The 24,631-nt window shown below is 37.5% G+C and overlaps 1 protein-coding gene across 1 annotated transcript in view; it reads right to left on the bottom strand.

Moving 5' to 3' along the window:
* DARS1 (aspartyl-tRNA synthetase 1) overlaps nt 1-24,421 on the bottom strand; it is a 38,999-nt gene extending 14,578 nt beyond the window's left edge. Inside the window, exons 1-7 of the mRNA XM_084524240.1 lie at nt 24,287-24,421; nt 23,166-23,223; nt 17,753-17,845; nt 12,698-12,800; nt 4,488-4,590; nt 3,253-3,333; nt 2,758-2,817 (exon numbers count right to left, since the gene is read on the bottom strand). Coding sequence (XP_084380366.1) covers nt 2,758-2,817; nt 3,253-3,333; nt 4,488-4,590; nt 12,698-12,800; nt 17,753-17,845; nt 23,166-23,223; nt 24,287-24,364 — 576 coding nt within the window. The 5' untranslated portion in view covers nt 24,365-24,421. The remainder of the gene's footprint in view (nt 1-2,757; nt 2,818-3,252; nt 3,334-4,487; nt 4,591-12,697; nt 12,801-17,752; nt 17,846-23,165; nt 23,224-24,286) is intronic.
* Between the last annotated feature and the right edge of the window lie 210 nt (nt 24,422-24,631).

The raw sequence follows: 24,631 nt of genomic DNA, 5'->3' as shown, positions 1-24,631 counted from the left end.
ACTGTTCTGTTAACATTTCTTCCCTGGCGCCCATGATTTGGTTGTACCAGAAAGAAGAGGTATGGAGGAACAAAGTAGCTAACAATGATTTTAGATACCCCTGTGAGCTTTTAATACATCATGCCTAATCCTCCTTAGAATGTAACTTACGCAGTGCATTTGAAACACTGGGGGCTCTCTGAAGTCCCACTTGTACTACAGCTTCAGTCTATGAAACCAAATCACTGAAAATCAATTACTACTTGTCAGGAATTTTTTTTTCTTTTAAAGTTATTTTGAAGGATGAACTGCCTTCTTTTCCTTGCTTGTGTGCATACAGTACTTTGAATGTGCACATATATATTAGTACATCTGTTCTCACTGGGATTTTCCCTTTCTGCATTAAACACTTTTTCTGCTTTATCAGCTCTCCCCTTTAAAAAAAAAAAACAAAACACATAACTACTTAGAATCCTCTTTTGCACAAGCATAGCTCCTGCAGAACAGAGAAAGCAAACATATGATTAGGCATGAGCCTACCCAAAATAACCTTTGTTCTGAAACAAAGAATGAAGTAAGCAACAGAAGACACAAAAATGTGACACAGGCAGACACGGGAACTTTTTCTACACGTAGAAGGAAGGCAGAATAGATAACTAACCCTAATCAAGGGGAAGCTGTGGCCAGGTTACATCCAGCCACAGGAACAAGCAGAGAACAAGACATATATAAGGCTCTGAAATTTGATATTTCACCCTTCCATTAGTTTAGTAAAAACTTAATCTGAATTCCCTTTTAGCATGAAAAGAAACAGCTGTTTAGCATCTTTATCCAGTAGCTGTTGGAAATATGGAGAAAAATGGCTTCTACAGAAGACAGAGTTAAGGTTCAGACCTCAAAATGAGGGGCCAAACAGTAATTGCTGAATAAATGGGATACTGACAATGGTTAGGCTGTACCATAATCATAGAATCATTAAGGTTAGAAGAGACCTTCATGATAATCTGGTCCAAACATCACCCTACTACCAACAGCACCCACTAAGCCATGTCCCCCAAGCATCAGAATCGTCTACAGTCATATAATTTAGAAAAGAAAGAAGGATCCACTTAGGTCAGAAGTTGCACCCTCCAAGTAGACTGGTGACAACTTATTTATTGGCAGATACATCAGAAGTATTTGGAGAGTCCTGCTGAACTACTGCCTATGTCTAGGGATGGAAGAATTTTAGCCCATCTCTTTGTTTCATCTCTTGTATTTACTCTGGCATTACAGTCTTCCTTCTTTTTCCATTACTAGATACCTTCTCAGGTTTTACTCCACAGATGCTCTCACCTGACATAGCTTTCATGCCATTATTTTCAGCTATTATTTTCATGTTATATCCATTTGTATTAATTCTCTCTTCTTTTCAGGGTTCAAAGCTCTTTTCAGTTTATCATACAGGTATTTCATTCATTTAAAGAGTTTTCTTAAGTTTCTCTGGCATGTTGTTCAGCATTTTTCTGCATCATCAGAAGCTCAAGTGAAACTTTACTTTTTAAGATCCCAGAGTTCTACCTTCAATTTAGAAAACTGCCTTACCATCACCATAATGTGACAATCCTTTAAATATTTCTCACTAGTACAGAATTCTTTCTGTGAAAGACTTAAAACAAAGACAAAAAAACTAATATAATGAGATACTAAATATCCTGAAAAGTAATTACAAATCGAAGTTGCTAAGTATCACACATGATAAGGTCAGGTGAAAAGCCATTAGCATTGATCCAAATAAAACAATTTGCACAAGTAGTTTTAGTTGCTGAAATAGAGATCGTATGTTCAAATGCTTTAAGCACCTCAGTCCCAGAACTTTTCTACATTTTCCAATAAATAAATGACTTTTTTATTTCCCAGGCCCATGGATTGGTTTACTGAGAAGCTACCATAATCCTAATTTTGAAGACAGTACTAGAAACACCATAAAAACAAGCTAAGCACACTCATCATTCAATGAAAAGCTAATTAAAATTGTATCATGGAGAGCCAAGTATGACAAAAAGAAACGTGACCAGAAAAAGTCACGTCAACAGGGCTGCAGTTAGTTAATTATGTGTTTAGTGTTGCTATTTTTATTTTTTAAAGAACAGTTCTGCAATTTTTTTTTATTGCTGATCAGAAACAGTAAGTATTTGGGAAGTATATTAACTAGCAGAAAGCTGCAAAGAAAAGTATTCCAGATAGAAAAAAAAAAAAAATGGGTAGAAGAAACAAACAATGAGACTGGCGTGACAGCCTGCTACAATTTCACTTGCAAGAGATGCATTACAGCACCTCAGCTATATGTTAAGTTCAAAATTTCCATCCTGTATTTCAAAACAGAGCTCTTACTACACTTTCTGGTACTATACTTGAGAAGAAATGTTGTCTCCAAATTGTCTTTATTCAGTCACCTTTGACTTCTGGAAATAAAAAAAAAACAGCTGTAGATGGCCACATGCCAAATTCTAAATGTTCACCTTTAAACGACTAGTAAGTGATTCTCTCATGAATGTCAGAAAAGTTGCTTTTTTTTTTTTTTTTCTGTTGTTTGCATGTCCACATGTAGATGAAACTGAGTTCTCACAATGTCACTCACAAATTGAAAAACATGTTTAGTTTAGTAAAAAATTGTTTAGTTTTCCCTCTGGCCAACAAAACATTTCCATCAAATCCACTGCTTTATTGCTTCATGGATATGAGCGGTGTGGACAATCAATGCTTGCAGGTAAGCACATAACAAAGCATATTGCTTACCCTCAGATCAATGACTCTGTTGTCCAGTCTTGTGTCTTGGTTTACAGTAGCTCTTCCATCCTAAACAGTTGTGCAAAAAATACATAATGAATATTAACACCTAAAAAAGATTAGTAGAGAAAAACATCTTTTGGTTAAAAAAAAACAGGGTTACTTCTGAATTCAGAACTTCCAGATCAGTCTGAAGATCATACAATAAACTGCCAGTGTAGCAAGGCTTAAGGTATAACTTCCCAGTGGTCACAGGCAGAAACCAGCTAAGAGGATCAACAACACAAACGCAAGACTTCAAGCCCTCTGGTTTTGTTTTTCTACTGCAGTTCAGTAGAGAAGAAAGCTATAGAAATTTCTAACATAGTTCTGGAGAAATATAAGGGAAGTAAAATGCAAGCCTAACAAAACCCCAAAAGCACTGCATGAAGGAAATGCCAGGCTTTCATGCCTTTCTTCAATTACAGATATAGGAAAACATGTTTGAAGATGCAAAGTTTTCACCTCTTCGCCTTCCACTTCTGGACGAACAGCATCATCCAGCTGTAAGGGGAGTCGGGGTTCAGCTAAACTGATCACATAGATCTGAAAGTGAGAAGAACAAAAATAACATGAACTTCAGCTCACAAAAGGAGGTGTGATTTACAAAAGGATATTTTTGGCATAAACATGAAACAGTGTTTGCATAGGCTGTTAGCTGGAAGACTGTGATTTTATTCATATAGCCAAGATACATGGGTGGATTCTCACAATAATACTCAAAGTGCTTAAATCTGATTTTCCTTTGGAAAGATGTTTATTTTTTTTCCCAGGGAGTAAAAAAAACACTGAGTTGAACAAGTACACACTGCCTACAGGACAAGCCTACTGGCACTAATGTCAGGTCTGGAACTACAAGATTTCACAGTTTTAGGTTCAGCTTGCAGCCAGATCTTCTCATTCTCTCTGTTGTTAAAGTACTGTTTTACTTACCACCTAACTGGAGCTGAAAGAGCCATTTCAGACTGGTAATTCATTTGACTGAAAAAGCACAGTCAGAGAAAGGCACCTTGACATACAGGCTAGTCATATGTGCATGATTTCCATAATGCTGTTAACTTAAATTTACCTTACTACTACAACTATAATAGCTATTGTACTCTACTGTCGAAGTGACTGTGTTTCAGTAGTTCTGTAAACACACAGTTTGTATATTGGCTGAACACCTTTAGATGAAGAATATACTGCATAAAGGTTTAAATACACATTCTATTTAAATAAACTATAAAGCTACGCTTCCTCCAGACCTATGGCACAAGCTATGGAAAATTTAGATTTCAAGAGCTCCCCTATTGTTAAGCCAGTACTTTCCTTCAGCTGAGAGTTATGTATTCCACTCCATTTCACTAAGGGGAAGATAGTAACTCCCTGATATAGAAGAAACTTCTGTCTTGCATTACAGTACCTGCTGCAGTTAAGAATCAAAACAAAATGACAAGCACTCTTAGCCAAATTGTTCCAGTGAGATTCTCTATTTTACTTGCTAGCGTACTTCAAGTGGCAGGTAAAAATCAAATCTTTTAAAAACAGGGATGTTTCATGTTTATGTATTATATATCAAAGTTCGTAGTTTAAAGCAGTATTATTTCTCTGGTATTGGACCGCTTACTTACAAGGTTTATAAATGTAAAAAGACAGACTAGATAGGACAGATAATTTCTCAAACAATTAACCAGTGCTCAGTTTTCTCAAAAAATTACCCTTTGAACATGCAGCTCAACGTCTTGCTGAGTACAACCTCCAATTTTCTGATGTGCTTTCCTCACAACGCCTTCTACATCCACAATGCTCTCTTTGTTGATGCTGTCAATAAAGATAGTAGGCTTACTAAATTTCATTGCACACTGCACCAGATTCAGTATACTTTGCACTAGGATGTTCATGTGCTGTATGAACTGCTGGAACAACAAAACAGTTAAGGATTTAGATAGTTCTTTATTATATATAATCGCTTAATAATAAAGGATGTCACTAAAGTATTCCCAGCCACAACAAACTCAAACTGGGATGGAAGACTTGGGAGGGAAAGAATTATAATTAAGCTCAGTGATTGCTCATTCTTTGTGTGTGTATACATTAAGTGACAAGTTGCATAGTTCTTTTTCTAGGCCACATATACTCTTGCATGTGTCAGTTGATGCAATTATCTGAAAGATGGGTCTTGAGCAGCAGAACAACAGACTGAAAGGAAGTCCTAGATCTGGAAGGGAAAATCAAACTGATTGAGCTTGTTTAAACTAGATGACTTGTTACTGAAAGATGCAAGATGCTTGTATGCCATTTCTTTAAGACAGAGGACATCTTAATTGCTCTCCATTAACAGTCACTAATAGTATACTAAAACACTATATACTATCTTGAAAATCTTCCAACGATATGATGGAAAGTATGTGTGCTAAGCAATCAGTAACAAAAGCCTCAAGAGCGACAGATGAAAAACAATTCCTACGAATGGTTTTCATTTAGGTACTTAAATATTGGACTTTAAGCCAATTACTTTCTACATGTAATTTCATCCCTACTGGAAATACATCTTTACTTTGTGTCTTTGGCAGCCTGAGTACAAAAAGCAAAATATCTGAAAATACTTATCCTCTTTTTGAAAAATAACTGTTACCATTAACTTTATCTTTCACTTCTCAAGCACTTTTGAGATGATTGGAAAGCGCTTTAACTCATCACTTGACCATGTAAGCCCTCAGAAAGCAAGCAGGTAGTAGACCCATAATTTGACTTCAAATCAGTTGAGCAAGGATGTCGTTAGACAAGTGGGCCACTACTGACTTTGGGAAATCAAACATCAATTAGCAATCTTCAGGTTTACGAGGTCAGCTCACTAGTTAGCAAGACTCCTCCCCACACCCCAGAAATCCCCAAAACAATAAATCCTCTAACTTAACTAAATGGCAAAAGGTTGGGTTAACAAGAAATATTTTACTGTACAAGACTGAGGGGCAATAACCCCTGCCCAGTTAAAGAAGAGGACACAGTGCAAGCAGATACAAGCTACTGCTGATGGTAACTGCAGTCCTAATCACTTGCATCTGCATCAGTTTATCTAGCACTGCCCAGAGTCAGCCTAAGAGAGGTGAACAAAATCTAGATATTCTAGACAGACAGTCTTTTTGTACAGCTACAGTAAAGCCACATGAGAAACTCATTAGGATTAAAAGTTCTCTTTTTAGAAATATGTATGTTTGGAACCAGTCATCCTCTCACATGAATTACCCAGCTAAACAAAGAAGTTTCTCTTTTTAGTTGATGAGGGGAACTTGGCCTTCTTCTCTGACAAAGCCCAAGTGCTTTGACCCAGAAGCAACGGAGATGCAAAACAGTACGTGTTGCAGAGTATGACTACTCGCTTGTCCTGCTCTCTACTATTCCGGAAGCATCCACACAAGTCCTAGGAGAAGCTAGATGGATCTTTGGTCTACAAACTATTTTATGTTATGAAGTTAAGTTCAAAATCTAAGTTATTTGAAGTTATTAAAATTATTAAGTTTTTAATTAAAAAAATAAGTTATCCAACCGATTTTTTGAATAAAAGTGATCAAAGTTTTTAAAAATCTATTGAAGTTGAAGTAACAGTGGGCAATTCAAGCACTAAAATTCTCAAAACTTAACAGCATCATTAGAAATCAATCAGAAGTGGCTAAAAAAAAAAAAAAAATCAGCATTTTAGCATTTCAGCATTCAACTATTTCTTTGATGGCAATACTTTCAGGTGATAGAACTCATTGGCAGCTGCTCTAAAAGTTACACAGACCACGGTGCTTTATATGCCTAACCATTAGGTAATTCCATTTCCTATTTAATATTCCTGAATAGTGTGCTTTTTTGTTTTATTTATATTTTGAAAGAGCTACAGTTGCCAAAATCAGTATAACAAACAAATGACTGAATTTGTAAAAAGCAAAGGCCAACAGTAGGCTTTAAATCAGAATTCATTAAGTAAAGGTTGAGTGTCCATTCATCTCAAATACTGAAGATGAGACAACAAATTCAGCACATAGCAATGACAGTAAGTGCTTACAAAGAGTTTGCTCTCTTACAAATGGTTTTGTTTAAAATTACTGAAAAAGACTAAGGCAGGAATACATCACTTTGAATGCAAAAGACAACATGAAGATAAGAAATGCACAGAGAATGCCTCATGGTAAAACAGTACTAGGTGTAACTACAAATTCCACCTACTTTTCCAATAAGTGAAAGTTTAAAAGAAAATAAGTTGTACTCTTCTGCTAACTTTCTCCCCCCGCCCCAAAACAGTTCTCTTCTAATTCTCCTGCTTCCTTTTTCACATCAACATTTTGTCAAATGCCCAGAAAAATACTACTAATGACACCAACAGCAGTGTATTAATTGAAATTATAATTTTCTAGTCTGCTGAATAAAACCCCTCCCACAAATAATTGCTAATGAGAATGCTTTTAGTGCATCAAAGCAAATTCTACATGTTGCAAAAAAAGAAAATAATAGTTAAATGTGTTTTATGACTCAAATCACAGATCCCATGGCGGCAAACTGGTATTAAAGAAGTCATTACAGAGCTATGCTCAGAACGTGCCCAGAATTCACAACACACGGAAGTCTAACAGTTTAAAAATACAGGAAGAAACTGACTTTTACATCATTGCAACTGTAATATCACTTTGCAAACTTGCAGAACAACTCCAAAACTTTGCAGTTGTGATTAAGTGCGCTTTCACTTTTTTCCCCTCTCTCTCTGAACTAGAACTACAATTGAAACGATGTATTTCTTGGTCTGGAACACACTTTAAAAACCGTGACATCCCTTAGTCCCTAATTTTTTTGGAACTTCATGATGCCTTTGAACTCAGTTCCTACCAATGTAAATACCTGCATCCAAATATGCATGTAATTGCCTGGACATACATATGTACCACCAAGTTTTCTACTGCATATAAACATCTTTACATCTACAAATATTCATAATCTACTCTAAATGTTCATCTGATAATTATAAAACATACTTTTCCTCATTCAGACTACATATCTGATCTGGTAGTAAAGTAAAAGCTCATGCTTTGAGTTCTATTTGAACTGAATTCAGCAAAATCTAGTGCTGGTGAAGCCTAAAGTTCCTAATGTAGTTCATCAAATGTAAACTACAGAAACCTAGAAGATGCTGCTTTCATCCTAACAGTTAATTCCAAGGATGTTACTGAAATGGTAATTTCAGTTCAAATTAGAACAAAAAAAAGATGCTTTAGTTAAATGGTAGTAACTACAGCAAGATCTTCAAAGTGTTCCCTACAACATCAGTCCTAAACCATCTCAGTAACTTTTTGATAGAATTCCCATGAGTAACAAAAAACAATCAAGCCAAACCAAAGTGAACAAAGAGCAGAAAAACACCAAAGCTATCATCATTTCCATCAAAGACAATAACATTTCTATCTCTAACTAAAATTGCAAAGGACCAGAAAATAAATTGGTATGCATGAAGAAGACAGATGATACCCTTATGTTGCTTAACCCTGAATAAAATTATTTTAGTGACAGACTCAAAGCCCAAAGCTAAAAACTTCCTCTGTATATCAAACTTTTATTGTAATGTTTCTTCCCAAAAATCAAGACTAATTATTAAAATGTCCATTAGATGCCTTATGTAGCTTTTAATTATCTGTGTGCCTGTTAGCCAAGACTTTCTCTTCTAACCACAGGATTGCATTATTGCAGTCTGTATGACAACACCTTTCATCAACAGCTTCATGTTGCAAGCTGAACCCCATGTGGGCCCCTCTACTTGAATCATAGTATTTTCTTGATCAAAAGTCTAAAAAATTAGAAGAAACTTGATTATTTATTTACTTTAACTATAAGATGTTTTAATTAGTGAAAGCATCTATACTTCAGACATTTTCTTTTTTAAGACTTATGCAAGCAGACTGCACAAGTCACAATATGTATACTTTATTAAATCTTAAAACATTAAATAATTTTTATAAAACAATAATCAGTTGTCATTTATGTCAATATCAGAGAAAGCTGGATATAAAAAAAATACTTAAAAAGTTCACTTGGTAGTTGAAAGTATGCACAGGTACCATCAGACTGGGATTAATTTAAATTTTACCTACTCTTGGATAAACTAGACAGGTTTCTTCAGCCTCAAAGGAAAGCAGATTTACCTGACTGCATGACTTCATCTTGCAGCTTCATCAGCAACCTTTTCTAATTTGACATATATTGAGAAATAAAGACAACAAGAATACAAAATCATCCAGAAATCATCTGACTGACAACTATTTTATTCTTCTTTTTCAAAACTCACAAGATCTTCTAGCACAGTAGGGAGGAGACCTGCATGAACTCCTGTTAAGTTGGTTATCTATGATGATCTCAATGTCCTAATGACATACATTTTTCAATATTAATCCTGAACATATACAAAATCTGACCTAAAGTTCACAAAGGGACAAATTCAAATGGAAGAGTATCAGAGTGATTACTCCAAATAAGCCCTAGTCACTATATATCCCGTGGCAGTAATCTAGTCACCAGTTTACCATTCCAATTGCTGTGCCAACAGCAAAAGTAATGACTGTGATTTCAATTTTCCCTGGTATTACCAATTCATGTAACCAATCAAGTTAAGTATACTTTTCTACAATCTAAGTTTAATCCTAAAAGTTTACCCATCACATTTTTATTTCTTCTTATGTTTTCTCTCTTTTCTAGATTTTCGTTCTCTAGCCTGCCACAGAGAGCCATGTACTTTCTGAGAGAGGGCAAACTGTTTCAGCAGCTAAATTAGGATCTGGTAACCACCTCCCTCAGCTGCTACATCATATCACTGCTATTTGTGGATTAATGCCAGTAGTGGGGTAAAGCCCAGTGCTGGTTTAAAAAAAAAAAAAAAGAAAAAAAAAAAAAGAAAACCAAAAGTGATCACACCCAGTACGTTCTGGAAAAAAAAAAAGCAGGTTGATAAATTACTAATTTCACCACTGGGCACCTTTGCTGTCTGAAAGAGACAACTGCCTCTGTAATTCCTTGCAGGAATGTGCAGAGGTTTTCTTTGATGAAGGACCTTATAGGGAACTCCATAGCTGCCAACCCTTACTGACACTACACTGCCAGCTCTGTATTTTTTGAGAAACTTTTTACAGTTAACCTCACAGAAATCTCTTTTAAAACTGAGATAAATCAGTGTGAAAAGTATCTTTCAATAAACATAACTCACATTGCTATGATCGTGGAGAAGATCTGTATACGAATATTATGTTACTACACGTATATTCATATTACATTCTGTGGTTTCTAGACCACAGAAGGTTATGAAAGTTTTGTTCCCATGTGCCAATATCTAAAAGAGGAACTGGTTTGTTTATTATTTATGAAAATTTGTACAGAAATTGCTCACAATTTAACCAACCTTTATCTTAACCTCTCCTTAAAATTCATGACCTGTAATTTCACAAACTGTTTTAAAGAAAGTTTTGGACCCGCTATCAAAATGAGAAAGCAGCACAAGTAAACTAAAGTTTACCTACTGCCAATGAGAAAAGTTTAGTTTGCATTGAAATTGAAATGTAAGTTATTAACTATTTTATTTAATAAATGTGTAGGAAACAAGAGGAGATGATGAAAAAGACACCAAGAAAGGCAGAGAAACAATATAGTTATTTTTAGACATCTGAGACCAGCTTCATCTGCTAATAATAATGGCATTATTCCACAGCCCATGAAAACAAGCAGGAAAATGACTGAAGACAAGGCACGTACTGTCACTGTGCTTCAGGTGTTACTGACGTGGTGACCACAAGTGCACTTGGAAGTCAGGGAACAGCAGCCTCTGAAGGAAAAGAGGCAGCTGCAATGACGGTAGACAGAATTGTAGAACAAGATAAAACACTGGAAAAGCTGAGAGCATGGGAGGATATTAATGAAATAGGTTTGTTGGTGGGAAGGAATCCTAAGATGACTGCACTAATAGTGTTTAAAAATAAAGTAACTCTGCAAAACAAAACCCAGGATGGTTGTAGTACTGAAAGCTGTATCAAAGCACATTATAGTCAGCATACAGGCATTTCAGAAGCACAAATGAGTACAATATGCATGCTATAAAGTCTGAAGTATCAGGATTTAGACATAGAATACTACCATAAAAGGGAACAGATTGAAAAGTCAAAACACAGTACAAACATGAATTTGGCTACTCAGGGGAAATCAGGTCTGTCACATCAACAAAAGTGGGGAGATGAAAGGGAATTGGAAAGAAATTAAAGGATATGGTTCCATCTGATTTAACAGCTCACTGCTGCCAGAAGATAAAGGAGCTTTGCCCTCTGCTCTTTCCAGATACCACCTCTTGGTAGCTCTGCACCTCCAGGACCTACTTTAAATCACTACCCTAACAGAAAAATAGCCTAGTATACAAGATCAGTAAATCTACAAAGGGTTGTGGAAGGCTTACAAGTGGCAGTCATTTCACAGAAGAGTAAGGACCAACTTCCTTTTCGCAAGCTCCTACCACAGAGCTCTGCTACTCGTGAAACAAATGTCAGACATCCAGTCGTGGAGCCAAGAAACATGAAGAAAAAATGAAAAAACAGATATTGAAGAAAACTGGAGGATAGGAGAGTATCACTACTATAAAATTGTTTCACTGCTCTGTAGTGCAACTTTGTTGAGAGAGCACAGGCAGACTGTTAGTGGGTTACAAGGAGAGGAAGTGGGGAACCGAGAGATTGTGCACTCAATTCTTTTCAAAGCTTCTAAGTGCTGGAGAGAAAAAACTACTTCATGAAGAAACGGAACGCTCTGGCTCATGAACACCTGTAAACAGCATGCTTCGCGCTGGCACTGCCAACTCTAAGCACCGCCAAACAACGAACACTGCTGGTTCTGTTCTCCCGTTGCCTTGAACCTCAATCAGCAGAGGCATTATCCTAACCTTCTTAACTTGGCTTCTGCAAGTCTATACTATAATGAATCCCTCCTCTCCCTGACATATTGAAGGTTGAAGGCTGTGGCACTCTTGCAGCTAATTAGTGGGGGCTCCCTTCCCAGGCACAAGAGTAGTGCCAAGAACTACACAGAAGCAACTCGAGTACCACATGTTAAACATACTACTGCACTGAACTGATCCACATTTCTGTTTGTGAGTAAGTAGTTATACATGACTAAAAAGCTCTATTATAAAAACACCATTGTCATGTGAACATATTTAGTAATGGACAACCTGAAAGCACAATCCTGAAGCAAGAAGTAGGGGAAAATTGTGTTGGTTTTTTTTATATCATTAAGAATAAAACAAACCAGCTAACTCAATTTAAATTGTTTCAAACTTTTTATTTTTTTATTTTTATTTTTTAATTAGCAAGTCTAAATATTACTGCAAATAAAACCAGAATATTTTTGAAAAGTAACTCAACCTCCTCCCAACTTTTTGGGCCAAAAAAAAAAGGCATGTAAATAAGATTAATTCAGGGCATAGAAACAACTCTTAATTTCAGCTCAGTAAGACGCTTGTAATGTGGAGCTTCTTTGCACCAGTTCTAGCTATATAATGTTACTACACTGCAAATCTTGTAGAAGAAAAACCCTGAACACGTGCAGACACACACAAACATCACACAAAATGAAGTGCCCCACTAAGCTCGGCTTGCCAGACTTTTTGTTAGCCAGCTTGAAAGTAAATGTAGGTTGTCTACGGCGAGAGAATGCTGCTTCAGCAGTTCAGAATGAATTTCAAGCCTGTTCTCTATTTTATCTTTTGTCAGTGTAATGTATTCAATGCAATAGTGAACTGACAATTTAAATAACTACATTTTAAAACAAACGAAGCATTGATGTTAATGTGTGAAAATGGTCCCAACCCCTGGGAGTCCTGGTTCCCACCATTGTTTACTCTGACAACAGGATATAATTGCTTACTTACTTGGCAGCAAACTTTACCATCTGCTTGCTCGCATGCTGTCCCACAGCCACAAGAGCCTGGATATTAAACTGCTGCTGACGCAGGACTAAGAAACACTGCTTCCCTGAATACAAAGAAAAACAACGCAGGTGTATTAAGGACAAGTTACTCGATAGCTTTGTGAATGAGAAAAATGCTTTACTGTTTTGATATTAAGCTGAGCTCTTAAGGGGGAGACGGGAGGTGGAAGGTTCCCTCTCTCCCTCCCTGTCTAAATAGCTAGATCTAACTACGTTCAGCTCTGCAAGTACACACACCAAACTTGAGATAAATCAAGTAATTCTGACTTACAGAACCTGTGAACAGACACTTTCTTAAAGTACCAATAAGCCTTCCAAGATAAGTAATATTTAGACAGAACAAACTGCAATTCATAACTTTTTGAATATCAAGTGTTCTTCAACTGTAAGAAGAAATCATACTTGTTGCCTCAGTCACAACTGCTTCAAGTATACATTATTTTAAAATAAGTTCTTCTCTTCTAAAATGTACTTCATCACTTCTAAAATTAAAGGCATAGAGCTCATTTGAAAAATGTACTCTGAGAGAAATGGGCTTGATTTTGCACCACAAGGGTCTATACCAACAATGTTCATTCTATAATACACCACACACTCAGAATGAACGGGAACAAAAGGAGTATTGATTCTGATAAATGACAAGAACCTAAAAGACCCAAATAAAAATTCCTGCAAGAGCAATTTATTCATGAACAGCTTAGGGAAAAAGAAGTTAATAGGACGTAATAGTAATTTACAAAGGATATAATGCACTTTGTTGACTTTTAAAATGGATATTTCCAAGTCAACAAAACTCCTTTAATTTGTTCAAGTGACAGTTAAAAATCATTTCATATTTCTGTTCACATCTCTAATAAATATTTATTACTTAACTTACATTTAAGGAAACATGGTGATTTTAAATGTTTCTTCAGAGAGAGAATACTGACAACAAATACTCACTGTTGCACAATGACAAAATGCATCAATACTTTTTCAGTTCCAAATTCTGACTCATAACATGACATTTCCATTAAAATTGTGAGAATAAGGAGCTAGCTTTGTTAGAGCTACTTCCCAATTACTGCTGCCTTACACTAGAAAACATTCAAAACAACATATATCCAATGTGAACAGTGATACCAAAAAGACAGTTGTGGTTTTCACTTGTGATTATGTAGATTACAATTTGACACATAGCTGCAGATGATTTAAATGATATTAGACAATCATGATAGATGTACATCATGACATACAATGTCAGAAATAAAATCAAACACATAAAACAACTAAAATGCTATTAAACATAACAATTACTTGAAATACCTTTATCCTGTGATTGTGATTTCAAAAAAATGCAATAAAACTAACTGCATATTTTCAGGAGAAAAAAAAAAAAGCATACAACTATTTCCATATTCCAGAGGCTGCAATATCTTAAGAAAGCTAATATAGTAAGGATTTACATTTTTCCTACAAGCAAACGTTAAGCCATAGATTTAAATTAGAAAAGTACAGGCTTCATAAATTAAATACAACCTTCAGCAATATATATGCCTGTGTTTCAGCAAGTTGACAAACTAATTAAAGTACAATTTTTCCATAGGACATTACGTGCTAAGGGTTTTTTGGATAAGCTAGGCTTATCTCTCATCTTTAACATCTCAATATTTCTTACTTAGTCTTGTATTTGATACAGTATTTCATTGAAAACAGTATTTTTCTCTGTGATCTCAGTCACAAAGAAGTTAAGGAAGTATGATGGAGATTCTGCAACACAATATTAGGTGTTCAAACGAAAATACAGAGCTGAAGACAGCAACAATGTCACTCAACTTGTATAAAGTTAAGGAAAAGCAAGTGAAACAAATGAGAAAACTTGTTTGGCAGTTGTATTTAAACCCAAGACTGTAAGTCTGATCGATATTTGCATTTCAAAAGGACTCAAATCTTGTCATGAGTAATGGTAGTTGTTTCTATGAGAAAAGAAAATGGTTTGTAGAATATAATCATTTGTAATCACATGGAAGATAAGTGATGAAACAAACCTCACTGATAGAAATAATTAAAACATTGGAGTTACAAAAATTGTAGTAGGAAACAACTTTTCCCCAAAGAACTTAATGCGTGCAAGATAAAGTACCAAACAGATGAGGCATAACCAAATCTAGTTCACGATTAGATGCCGTTCCAGATCAAGAGACGGGAAAAAAGGAAGCATTAGAGTGTGAAAAAAAATAGGATTATGGGATGCTCTCCATGTGTTTCAAAATCTTTACATGGTATTTCAGTGAAAAGACCAACTTTAATTATTCAACAACAATAAACAATTTTAAGCTTCTATAAAATAAACCAATATTGTATCCTATACACGAAGACCTAAAAAGATGAAGAGTTTCAAAAGAAAATTTGGTTTAAAAGGTTTGATAGTTTATTGGTAGAAACTTTTAGTCACTGAACAAATAAGAATACATCACACAGAATCCCATCAAAATGAAGCACGGAAAACCAAACAGGAATGGATGTCCTTTCTTAGAAATACCAAATGACACGAGACCTTTTGAAAGAAAAGGATGCAAACAAGAACTTTGCATAAACGGTGAAAATTTGTTTGTCATACAAACTAATACACCGTTAGTTACAGACATCTATCAGCAAAGGAAAAAAACACTTTTTAAAAAATAGAATTTGGTCCACTTGCACTTCGTGGTCGTCTTATTTTCAGACATACTATTTTGATGTTTTATAAAAGCTTTGCATCCATAAAACAAAAACAAGTTCCAGCCTTCCATGCCACTGAAGTCCCAGCTGCCTGGCAGAACCCAGACTGATTTCCCAACTGCTGTTCAATGATAAACGCAATCAGTAGCTTAGGCTGGCTTTAAAATAAAGCCAGAAATAACATTTCATCTATGATAAAAAACACAGGGCCTCAAGCACTTTAATTTTAGTGCAACTCACAGAAAGTCCCAACACCCCATTCTTTACACATCTTTCAGTTAATTTCCATTGGACTTCATGAGTGGCTCGCTGTATGAGACAGCTGGATTTTGCAGTTGTTCACATTCATTTATTTGGTTTATTGGTCAGAACCAGACAGGGTTAAGTAAAGGCTATGTTGGTTATTTAGAAGTCAAATCCAAGCTTCTAAGAAAAATAAAGCTATTTTTGTGCAAGATTTTCCTGTTTCCTGCAAGATTTTCCTCTCCATAACGGTAGGAATAGCGCCACAGTGTGTGTGGGAAAGGCTAACATTACTTTTTATTCTTAAACATTTGCTTTTGTTGTAAGGTTCTTTCCTCCAAAGCTTAAGTAAACAACCATACAGTATTCCCTAAGAGCATTCCCTGAACGTCAGAATTGTTCTGTCTTGTCAGTCTAAGAAAGGGTACAAGAAGCACAATCAATAAATTGAGAACACTCTGTGTCCATAATCGATTCCTTTGCTTTTATTCTTCAGGTTGCACTAAGAGTTTTGAAAATAGACATTATTATTTCATGAAGAAACACGGTCTCTCCTGAGGTCAAAGTTGAAGGGTGAAAAGCAACAGCTTCCTGGAAGTTAATGTTGCCATGTTACATGTTGTTGTGACTGAAGTAAATGTATGTTTCATATTAGTTATCTTGTATAAAATACATCAAGTAATAAACAACAATTCCATTTTGTTTTAGAGGTCTGTGTAAGACATCTGTCTTTAATACAGTAAATGCTGTCAGTAATCCGAACTTTTCCTCTACTTACAAAATAAAAAGCCATGAGGATACTCATGTTTGTATACTAATACTAACATTTAAATTAGATCATGTCTCCTGCCTGAATAATTCCAAGTTGTAATGACTGAGGTTTTCACATCTTTTGGGGTTACAAAATTTCTGTAACTAGCAAAGAACAACTTGCATGTTATACCATACCACAAAACTACTGAGGAAATCACACATATGTGATACATATATATTTACATTGAGCTCCTTATCTTAACAGCATTACAGACAATCATCACAGGACCTTTTTTTTTTTTTAAAAAAAAAAAAAAGAAAAAAAAAAGAAAAGAAAATGAATCCCCAAAAAAAGAGAAAATAATCTACACTCTGTGACAACAGTATGCACTGGATTTTCATCCCTAATTATTTGTATTATTCCCAGTTCTACAACTACTGCTAAGCTTCATTTATGAAGATCATTTCTTTATGCTCTTTTCTTTCAACTCTTGGGAAGACAATGCATTTGTATCTCACTACAGAGCTGCCAAACATAACTGAAACCAGTACAACAGTTGTCAGCATCTGATGTCAACTGAAAAGGCCAAAGCCTGTTTAAGTTTGCATATGGCAAACTGATCTCCAGAGAGAACTTCTGATTCTAGTGAAAAAACATGGCTGTCAGACAGCCAACTGTGACAGCCCACACCATGCAGAACCCACAGAAGGATTCTCCTCTGCCTTACATCCAAACCGAAATAATTAGATACAGACAACCAAAAGAAAGAAATCTGTAATTTTAATACATGTTTTTGTTTCCTAACAAAGAAAAGGTACAGTAAAACTATTCATACGCAGCAGAATAAATATGGCTGGCCTGACAACTGACGTATTTAAAGTATTTTTTTTCCATAGAGCCTTAAAATTGGTTCATCTCAACGCCCCCAAAGAGCTCCCCCAAAGCAGAATGACCGTAATTTTTTACAATTATTATTTACAGTTGTCCACACAGTATTTTGTAATGTGATAAAAACAAAAATTACTTTTACAACAGTGTAATAATAATACCTGATTTTCTGCTCAGCTGAAAATGAAATGTCCTCTTCACCTTTCAGGAGAAGAGGAGTGGAAAATAGAGTAAGCCAATTGAAGTGCACACTGAGTAACCAAGTGGCAAAGTTTTATTATATGCAAGACATAATTAACAAATAGTAATTGCTTTGCTTCCTTTTACTGAAAAATCACGAAACCAAAATAAATGTCCAGTTTATACCAACAAAATGAGAAAATAAAAATCAGATCCCTGGAGGCATCTCACCTTTAGCTCTGCTCGTATGAATTCTGCCACGAACCCAAACCACCTCATCAGCCTTCTCCTCTGTCAAGTCTTTTATTCGAATCAAAACTCGATCTGCATTACAGAAAAATAAGACATTTTAAAATTGTTTTTTGTAGGAAAACGTTTTTCATTTAAACTCCAGATACATTTTCTATCACTGTTAAAATTTACAATAAATCCCAAATACTATTTTGTGTACCTACAGCATAATAGAAGTTTGTACTGAAAACACACAGGATCCCGTTTCCTTTCTCTGTGAATAACACTTGATCAAGGAGTTTTAAATTGGCTCAAGCTTAACGTTTGACTTACACAGCAGCGTCAGTCTCCCCTAAAACAAAAGCAAGACTTATTGTAGTTTGTGGATGGCACACCCAGAATGACTACATTATTTTGGTAGGACTTCACTCTGCCGCACCGCAAACCTGGACTTACAAGCCTGGATTTCTGCTCACTAAGGGATCCCTGCCTTGCTCCACCATACAAGATGGACACTGGTATGTTGAACATATGGCTCAAAGGAGACATTGCTGTTCTCTTTCTATACATTAGCAGGGTGAATATCGCTGTAAAATAATCATTATTTTAAATAAAATGAATCTACAAACAAATGTGCACTAAAAATTAAAGGAACATTCAATGCAGGGTTAATAAAGGGTAGAATTTGGGTAATAAAAAAAATTAAAGAAAAATATTTCTAAACAAATCAGGACTTTATAGTTCGTATGCAATTAAAACTACTGATTATACAAAAATATGTTTTTCATGGGAAATACGTAACAAATTCCCTGTCTCATCACAAACTTCTCCCATGTTGCAAAACATTAAGTTCACCAAGACTCTTCAACTAGTCTAAGACTAAGGCTTCTCTTCCCAACAAAACTTTTTCAAAGTTTGTCTAACCCAGCTTACCATCTGCCATTCTGGACTCCTTCCTTCTGTCCCTGAATATTAGTCACAGCTTGCCCTGAAATCCTATTATTCTGCACTGGACTGGTATTCTGAGCTCTGCAAATATGAAAGGGGGTGGTAATGTTTAAATGTTTTGTATGCCCTTATGCTCAGGGTAACATTTTTTTCTTCATAGACACGCATCAAAATAAGAACAGAATGAAAGTGCATATAGAAACGTGATACAAAATTGGCTTGAATATATTTGTAAGTGTGTGCATGTGCACCTGCACTTGGGAAGGGAGAAAGGGGAGTAAAGATGTTACTGCTTGCCAGCAACCCCTGTTGTTCAAACTTCATCAGTATTATAGGAAACTAGGAACCAGCATAAACTGTAAGCTTTAGTACTTCTAAGAGTTTGGTATTTAAGAGTTTTACAGTTAAAATTACCTCAGTCAACTTAAAACTGTATTACTAGAAACCCAAAATATTTTCCAGGCACAATCATAAAGACAAAATGAGGTGTTACTCTTTTTATGGATCCTTAGCGTTTCAAGAACCATCTGCATTAAATAAATATTTCTTTAAAATCTTTTTGATACATTATGGTCCATATTTCACCAAGATGAAATGACACCTTTAGTGCAAAATAGATATATACATATACATACATATATATATATATAATTACTAAAAACTATTTCAACTTCCATAAAGAGGGTAACAAAACAATATCCAAAAAGAGGCACAATTAAGGGATTTTTTCAACAGTAGACACAGCAACTTTCCCATCACTGTTTCCCTATATGCCCCCAAATCCGGTCTTCTTTCATCTTGCTTCTAAAATGCTGGTAGTTCACAGTGGTGTCAATGCTTGTTAGTTCATGGCAATGTCTATGCTTGTTAGCATAAGCAATCATTTATCTTTGTCACTCATTTTCTCTTGTCCAGCCAACATATTGTAGCTCCTATTTTCCTTCTGTATTCTCACCTATCATTTCACATGGAATTCCTTTCAGTTCATTTCTATCTTTTCCATGATAAAAATGAAGCTTCTTGTTCTCACCTTTGCGGTTCTCCCACCATACTCTCCAGCCTACCATCTATTTATTTTTTCGCAAATGCAAGCTATACTTACATTTTGTTTTCTTGCCTCTTCTTGCTGCATAAACACTTACAGATAATATTGCAAAAATAAAAGACATTTCAAATTATGCTACAGTTGCAGCGAAGACAAGGGATACAGATTAAAGATCAGACAAAACACTCCTTAATTAAGTCTGAATTTACATGGCCAGCACCCATTCAATGTACATTCTATTTTACCTTCATTGCTATTTAAAATCATATTTAAGGAGAACCTGATTCTATTTTTTTTTTTTTTATTTCATTTCCTTCATGTATAGCACAACCTCTTCTTTTCAACATACTAAATAAGGATTATCTTTCTTGCAGAGCTCTACCATTTTTTAAGCATGGGAGGAGAGAATAAAAATCCAAAAAGCTATATGGGTCGTATAAGTCAAAATCACTTTTACATACCCTTTCTTCTAGGTTTGTCTAACTTACATCACTGAATTTTGAAAGGGCGGTAAGTATTTCTGGTATCACTGTGAAGTGCCATCATTACAATGTTGGATAAATTTGAAAAAACGAAGAAAGTGGAAGTTTAATAATAATAAACTAAAAGCCAAAAGCAGTTTAAGATGAAAGCAGCTTCCAGAGAGGGGAGGTGAAACCAACAGGTCTGGACAAAAAGGGAAAGGCAAATGGAGTTTACTAGTAATCATAGCCTCGAGCTGGCAGGAAGGACTGTAAAGACATGAAGTAATGGGACGTAAGCACACCACACAGGCAGGGCAGCCAACACTAGCACAAAAAAAGACTGAGGTGGGCCAAGTATGAAGGCACAGGTGTGGGTGTGTGAATACAGTGGAGTAGGGCAGAATATCTCTGCATAAACTTTGTGATCAAGTGAAAGACCTTTTATTTTGCCTGGAGAAGAACTAGAATCTCCAAGTGCAGTGAAATGACAATAAACTCTTCCCTTGGAGAAAATAATTTGCTCCAATCCATCTAAACATTTTAGCTTCCCATGTCCAGCCGATGTCCTCAGCTCAGTGCAGCTACTACATCGAGCCTAAAACCAACCGTACCACAGGCATCAAACTGAGCTCCGGCCCACACCTGTGCTCTTGGCGGCAGTTCCCAGACCGTACGCCAATCTGCACACACCACCCAGACCTCATTATTCTGACTTAGACATGGCACCTATCCACATGGACTTGAGAAAGAAATTAAATACTGCACAAACAGATGGAAAACCCGCATTCGTGGCACCCCATGCCCCATGCAGTAGTTCCTTCAAGACAGTCAATACGACCAGAATACTTCAGAGAAAAGCATATGTGTGCTACTGATGTTGAATGATGACTACACGCTCCCATGAGTCCTTTGATAAGAGCTTTCCCTGGCAGGAACTTCTTTTAATTTAAAGTGCATCAATCTACAGCAAGGCATTGGGCTGATCTTGAGATCTTTTATTACAGACATTTTGTTTTTTATTGTTACCCGATTTGGTGTTCTGGGTAGCAACTTTCTAACGAAGAGAACAGCAGGAGTGGATGTAGGGTTTATTTTATGTCTGATGGAAACCCTACTAAATCTTGTCCATGCATTGGCTGAGACTTTTTTTTAAATGATTGAGGGGACAACAACCCGACCTACAGCACTCTGCCCTTTTCACATCGTTTCCCATAGCTTTTACCATTTGCCTTCTCAACGTATTTTTTCTCCAGAGTATTTTTGAGTGTTTCTTTTGAGTATGAGACAGCTGGCAGTGTAGACTTCCTCCAAGACAGCAGGACTCGATCTGCCATCCAAGCCTGCAGCTGGGGCTCCCACAGAGCTGTTGATAGAGGGTGTGAAACTGGCACAGGGGACAAAGCCTGCAGAAGCTCTGCTGAGCCAAACGCCATCACAGAGAGTGCAGGGTGAGGAGCTCCAACAGCGTGATCCTTCAGCCTACAGTCAGCAGTGCAGTTTAACTAGTCAGCTGCTACTTCTGAGAAGGTGGCTTTTTCTTGTCATTGCACCCTTTGAGTTATGGCTGCACAGCATGCAAGGCTGGATGGCTGTGCTGCTGCCCCTTCCAGCACCCACCACACCCCCAGCCAGCTTCTTTTACTTTGTTAAGCTGGCTAAACAAGTTGATATTGTTCACAATTAAACACGTTGAAATGGAGCACAAGACCAGTGCAGCCAGCAGCTGGGCTGGCTAACATAGTGACAGAATTTCAACTTTAGTCCTGTTTCTTTGGCAACTAATGCATATTTTATTCAATAACAACTGTTGATACCGTCTCTGGTGATTTTCTTGTCCTGCGATTTTTTTTTTCATAATGTTCCCCTTCAGTTGTTTGCAAACTATGATTGTTTTTGTGGCCGCTCCTCTTCCCTACATTCTGCATTTCCCTTCCTAAGGGAAGTCAACCCAAACAACCATCCAGAGGAGAGAAAAGTTACCTAGTCAGAGAAAATGTACTTTTTTTTTTCATTCCACTATGAAAAAGTTACAAGTAGCCAGTCTGTTACCTTCCCTCATTCCTGTTTCATGAGCTGAATAACGTGAAGATTTAATATTTCTTGGGATGCTGATCTGAGACACCGTTCTCTAGCTGAAATGTCTTCCTGAATCCCAATTCTGTACCAGTATGAAATAAGGATTTCTGAGTACACAGCAGTGTGAACAACAATAAGAACTATAAACATTTATATATCCTACTCAGAGAGAGCTGTTGCAGCAAAACATAGCAGAACTTACTCAAAAAAGACCCCAACCACCCGACACCTCAGGAGTTGGTATATTATAAATAACAATAATCGAATACAAGAAAGTCAAACTTGCAGTGACAAACGGTAAAAAAACTGACAGGCAGCACAGGGCAAGGTCCAGGTGAGTGCAAAGATTGTAATTCCATAATCTCCCTGGACCCTGCTCTGATATCCAACTATTATCGCGATTTTCTTTTCTTCTGTCCAATCAGATTTTCTTCTGTTCCAACGTATGTCCATGACCTCCTGTCCGATTGCCACATACTTTCAAGAGTCTGGCTTTATCTTCTCTATACCCCCCCATAAAGTAACCTTAGATAGTGACAAGATCATCCCTCAGCTGCCTCTCCTCCACACTGCACAAGCCCATTTCCCTCTGCCCCTCCTCAGGGATCCTGTGCTCCTTCCCCTGCCCAGGCTGTCAGGGCTCCATCAACTGGCTCCACAAATGAGTGTCTTCCTTGCACTGGAGAGCTCAAACCTGGACACAGCACTTCAAATGCAGCTTCACAAGCACCAAACACATTCAGATAAAGGGAAAGAAGAGCAACAGAATCTGAATGAAAAAGTTTGATAAGTGATTTTTCAAACAAGTACTGAAGATACGTAGTACATAACTTGCCCTCTTTGGTCTTTTTCAATTATTATTTTTTGTTTTTAAACTGACCTGGTTTCTCTTGGGATTGTATCATTGATGACACTCCATATCTTTCCTTGGCATAATCCTAAAAAGGAGGTGAGAAATATATATCAAAGAACTACACACAAAATGACAAATAAAATCATTAGTTAACTGAGGTAATATAGAACAATTAGCTGTAACACTGAAGTGAAGAAAGTGTGTTTCAGACTGACAGATGCACAAGCAAAATAATTGTGCCCTGTGAAAGAAAAAAATTCAACACCACACATGATAGGATCACTCTGCTACACAGAAGTTAGTACAAATGCCTCTACAAAGAGTTTACTCCTGAAAATATATTTAATTCCCACAGAAGTAGATTCATTGCTAACTATTTCCTTCCAATATTCAGGTCCCCTGAGAAAAACAAGACTGTATGCCAGTATGGCAGCCAAAGCAAGCCTAACAAAATCTGTTAGGTAAGGCATGGGGATGGGGCCTTTTCTTTAAAATGATGACACTTCTACATAGTTTCCCAACTAAGCCCATTCATTTACAAACAAGAAATAAAACTTGTTTTATATTATTACACTGAGCAAATGAATGAGCTCACACTAAACACTTTAGATGGGGTGGGTCCCGGTTTCTCAACTTTTGAGGAATTGTGGCCAACATACCAAATTTTACAGAATCCACCTGTAGTGAGAACTCACTGCTGATGCACACTTGGCCAAAGAAAGCCAGCGTGACACGACGTTACAACGAAATGAACTGCTGCTCGTTACGGCCACGTTTTTCCTTCCCGAACAAACCCTGGCCTACGACACTCCAGCAGGGCTCTGAGGCGTTCAAGCACAAGCCCCAGCCTCCAGCCGGGCCGGCAGGAGCCAGCTGTGCCCCTGCTGAAGCAGCCTGGCGCTGAGCTGGCCCGGGTACTTGGCAGGGCCCGGGATGGGGCAGGGGCTGGGGCTTCCTTCAGCGCCCCCCACCCCAAAAACCCCTCAGGGGACGCTGCCGCCTCGCTGCCACCTCCCCACACCCCCCCCCCAGGCCGGCCCCGCGCTAGGCCGGGCGCTCTCCCTTCCCCCTTTCGGGGCCCAGCAGCTCCGGCAAAGCAGCCACAGCGCCTCCCGTCCCCTCCTCGCTCCCTCCCGGCGGAGACCCACATCGGCCGCCGGCTGCTCCCCGTTCTCCGGGCGGCGATCGCGCTCCGGGCCCTGCCCGCGACCGGCGGCGCTCGGCATCCTGCGGCCCCTCACGGTGCCTCACGGCCAACTCTCGCGAGATCTCCGCCAGCCCGTGCTACCGGCGCAACTCTCGCGAGACTTGAGCTTGGCGGCTCGGAGGGCGGGACCGATCGCCTCAGAGCTGCCCACGGGCAGCAGGGGCAGGGGGTGGGCGACGCCTCAGCGCCCCTGTGGGGGCGCCCCATTTTTCTGCAGAACGCCCCGTTTTTCTGCAAAACGCCCCATTTCGGCTGTTGCTGGCCCCACAGGGCTTGTCCGGCCTCA

This window comes from Aythya ferina (assembly GCF_964211825.1).
Source record: "Aythya ferina genome assembly, chromosome: 6".
NCBI classification, from domain to species: Eukaryota; Metazoa; Chordata; class Aves; order Anseriformes; family Anatidae; genus Aythya; species Aythya ferina.
The sequence above is the reverse complement of the archived record's forward strand: the minus strand, read 5'-3'. Positions and strand labels throughout refer to the sequence as shown.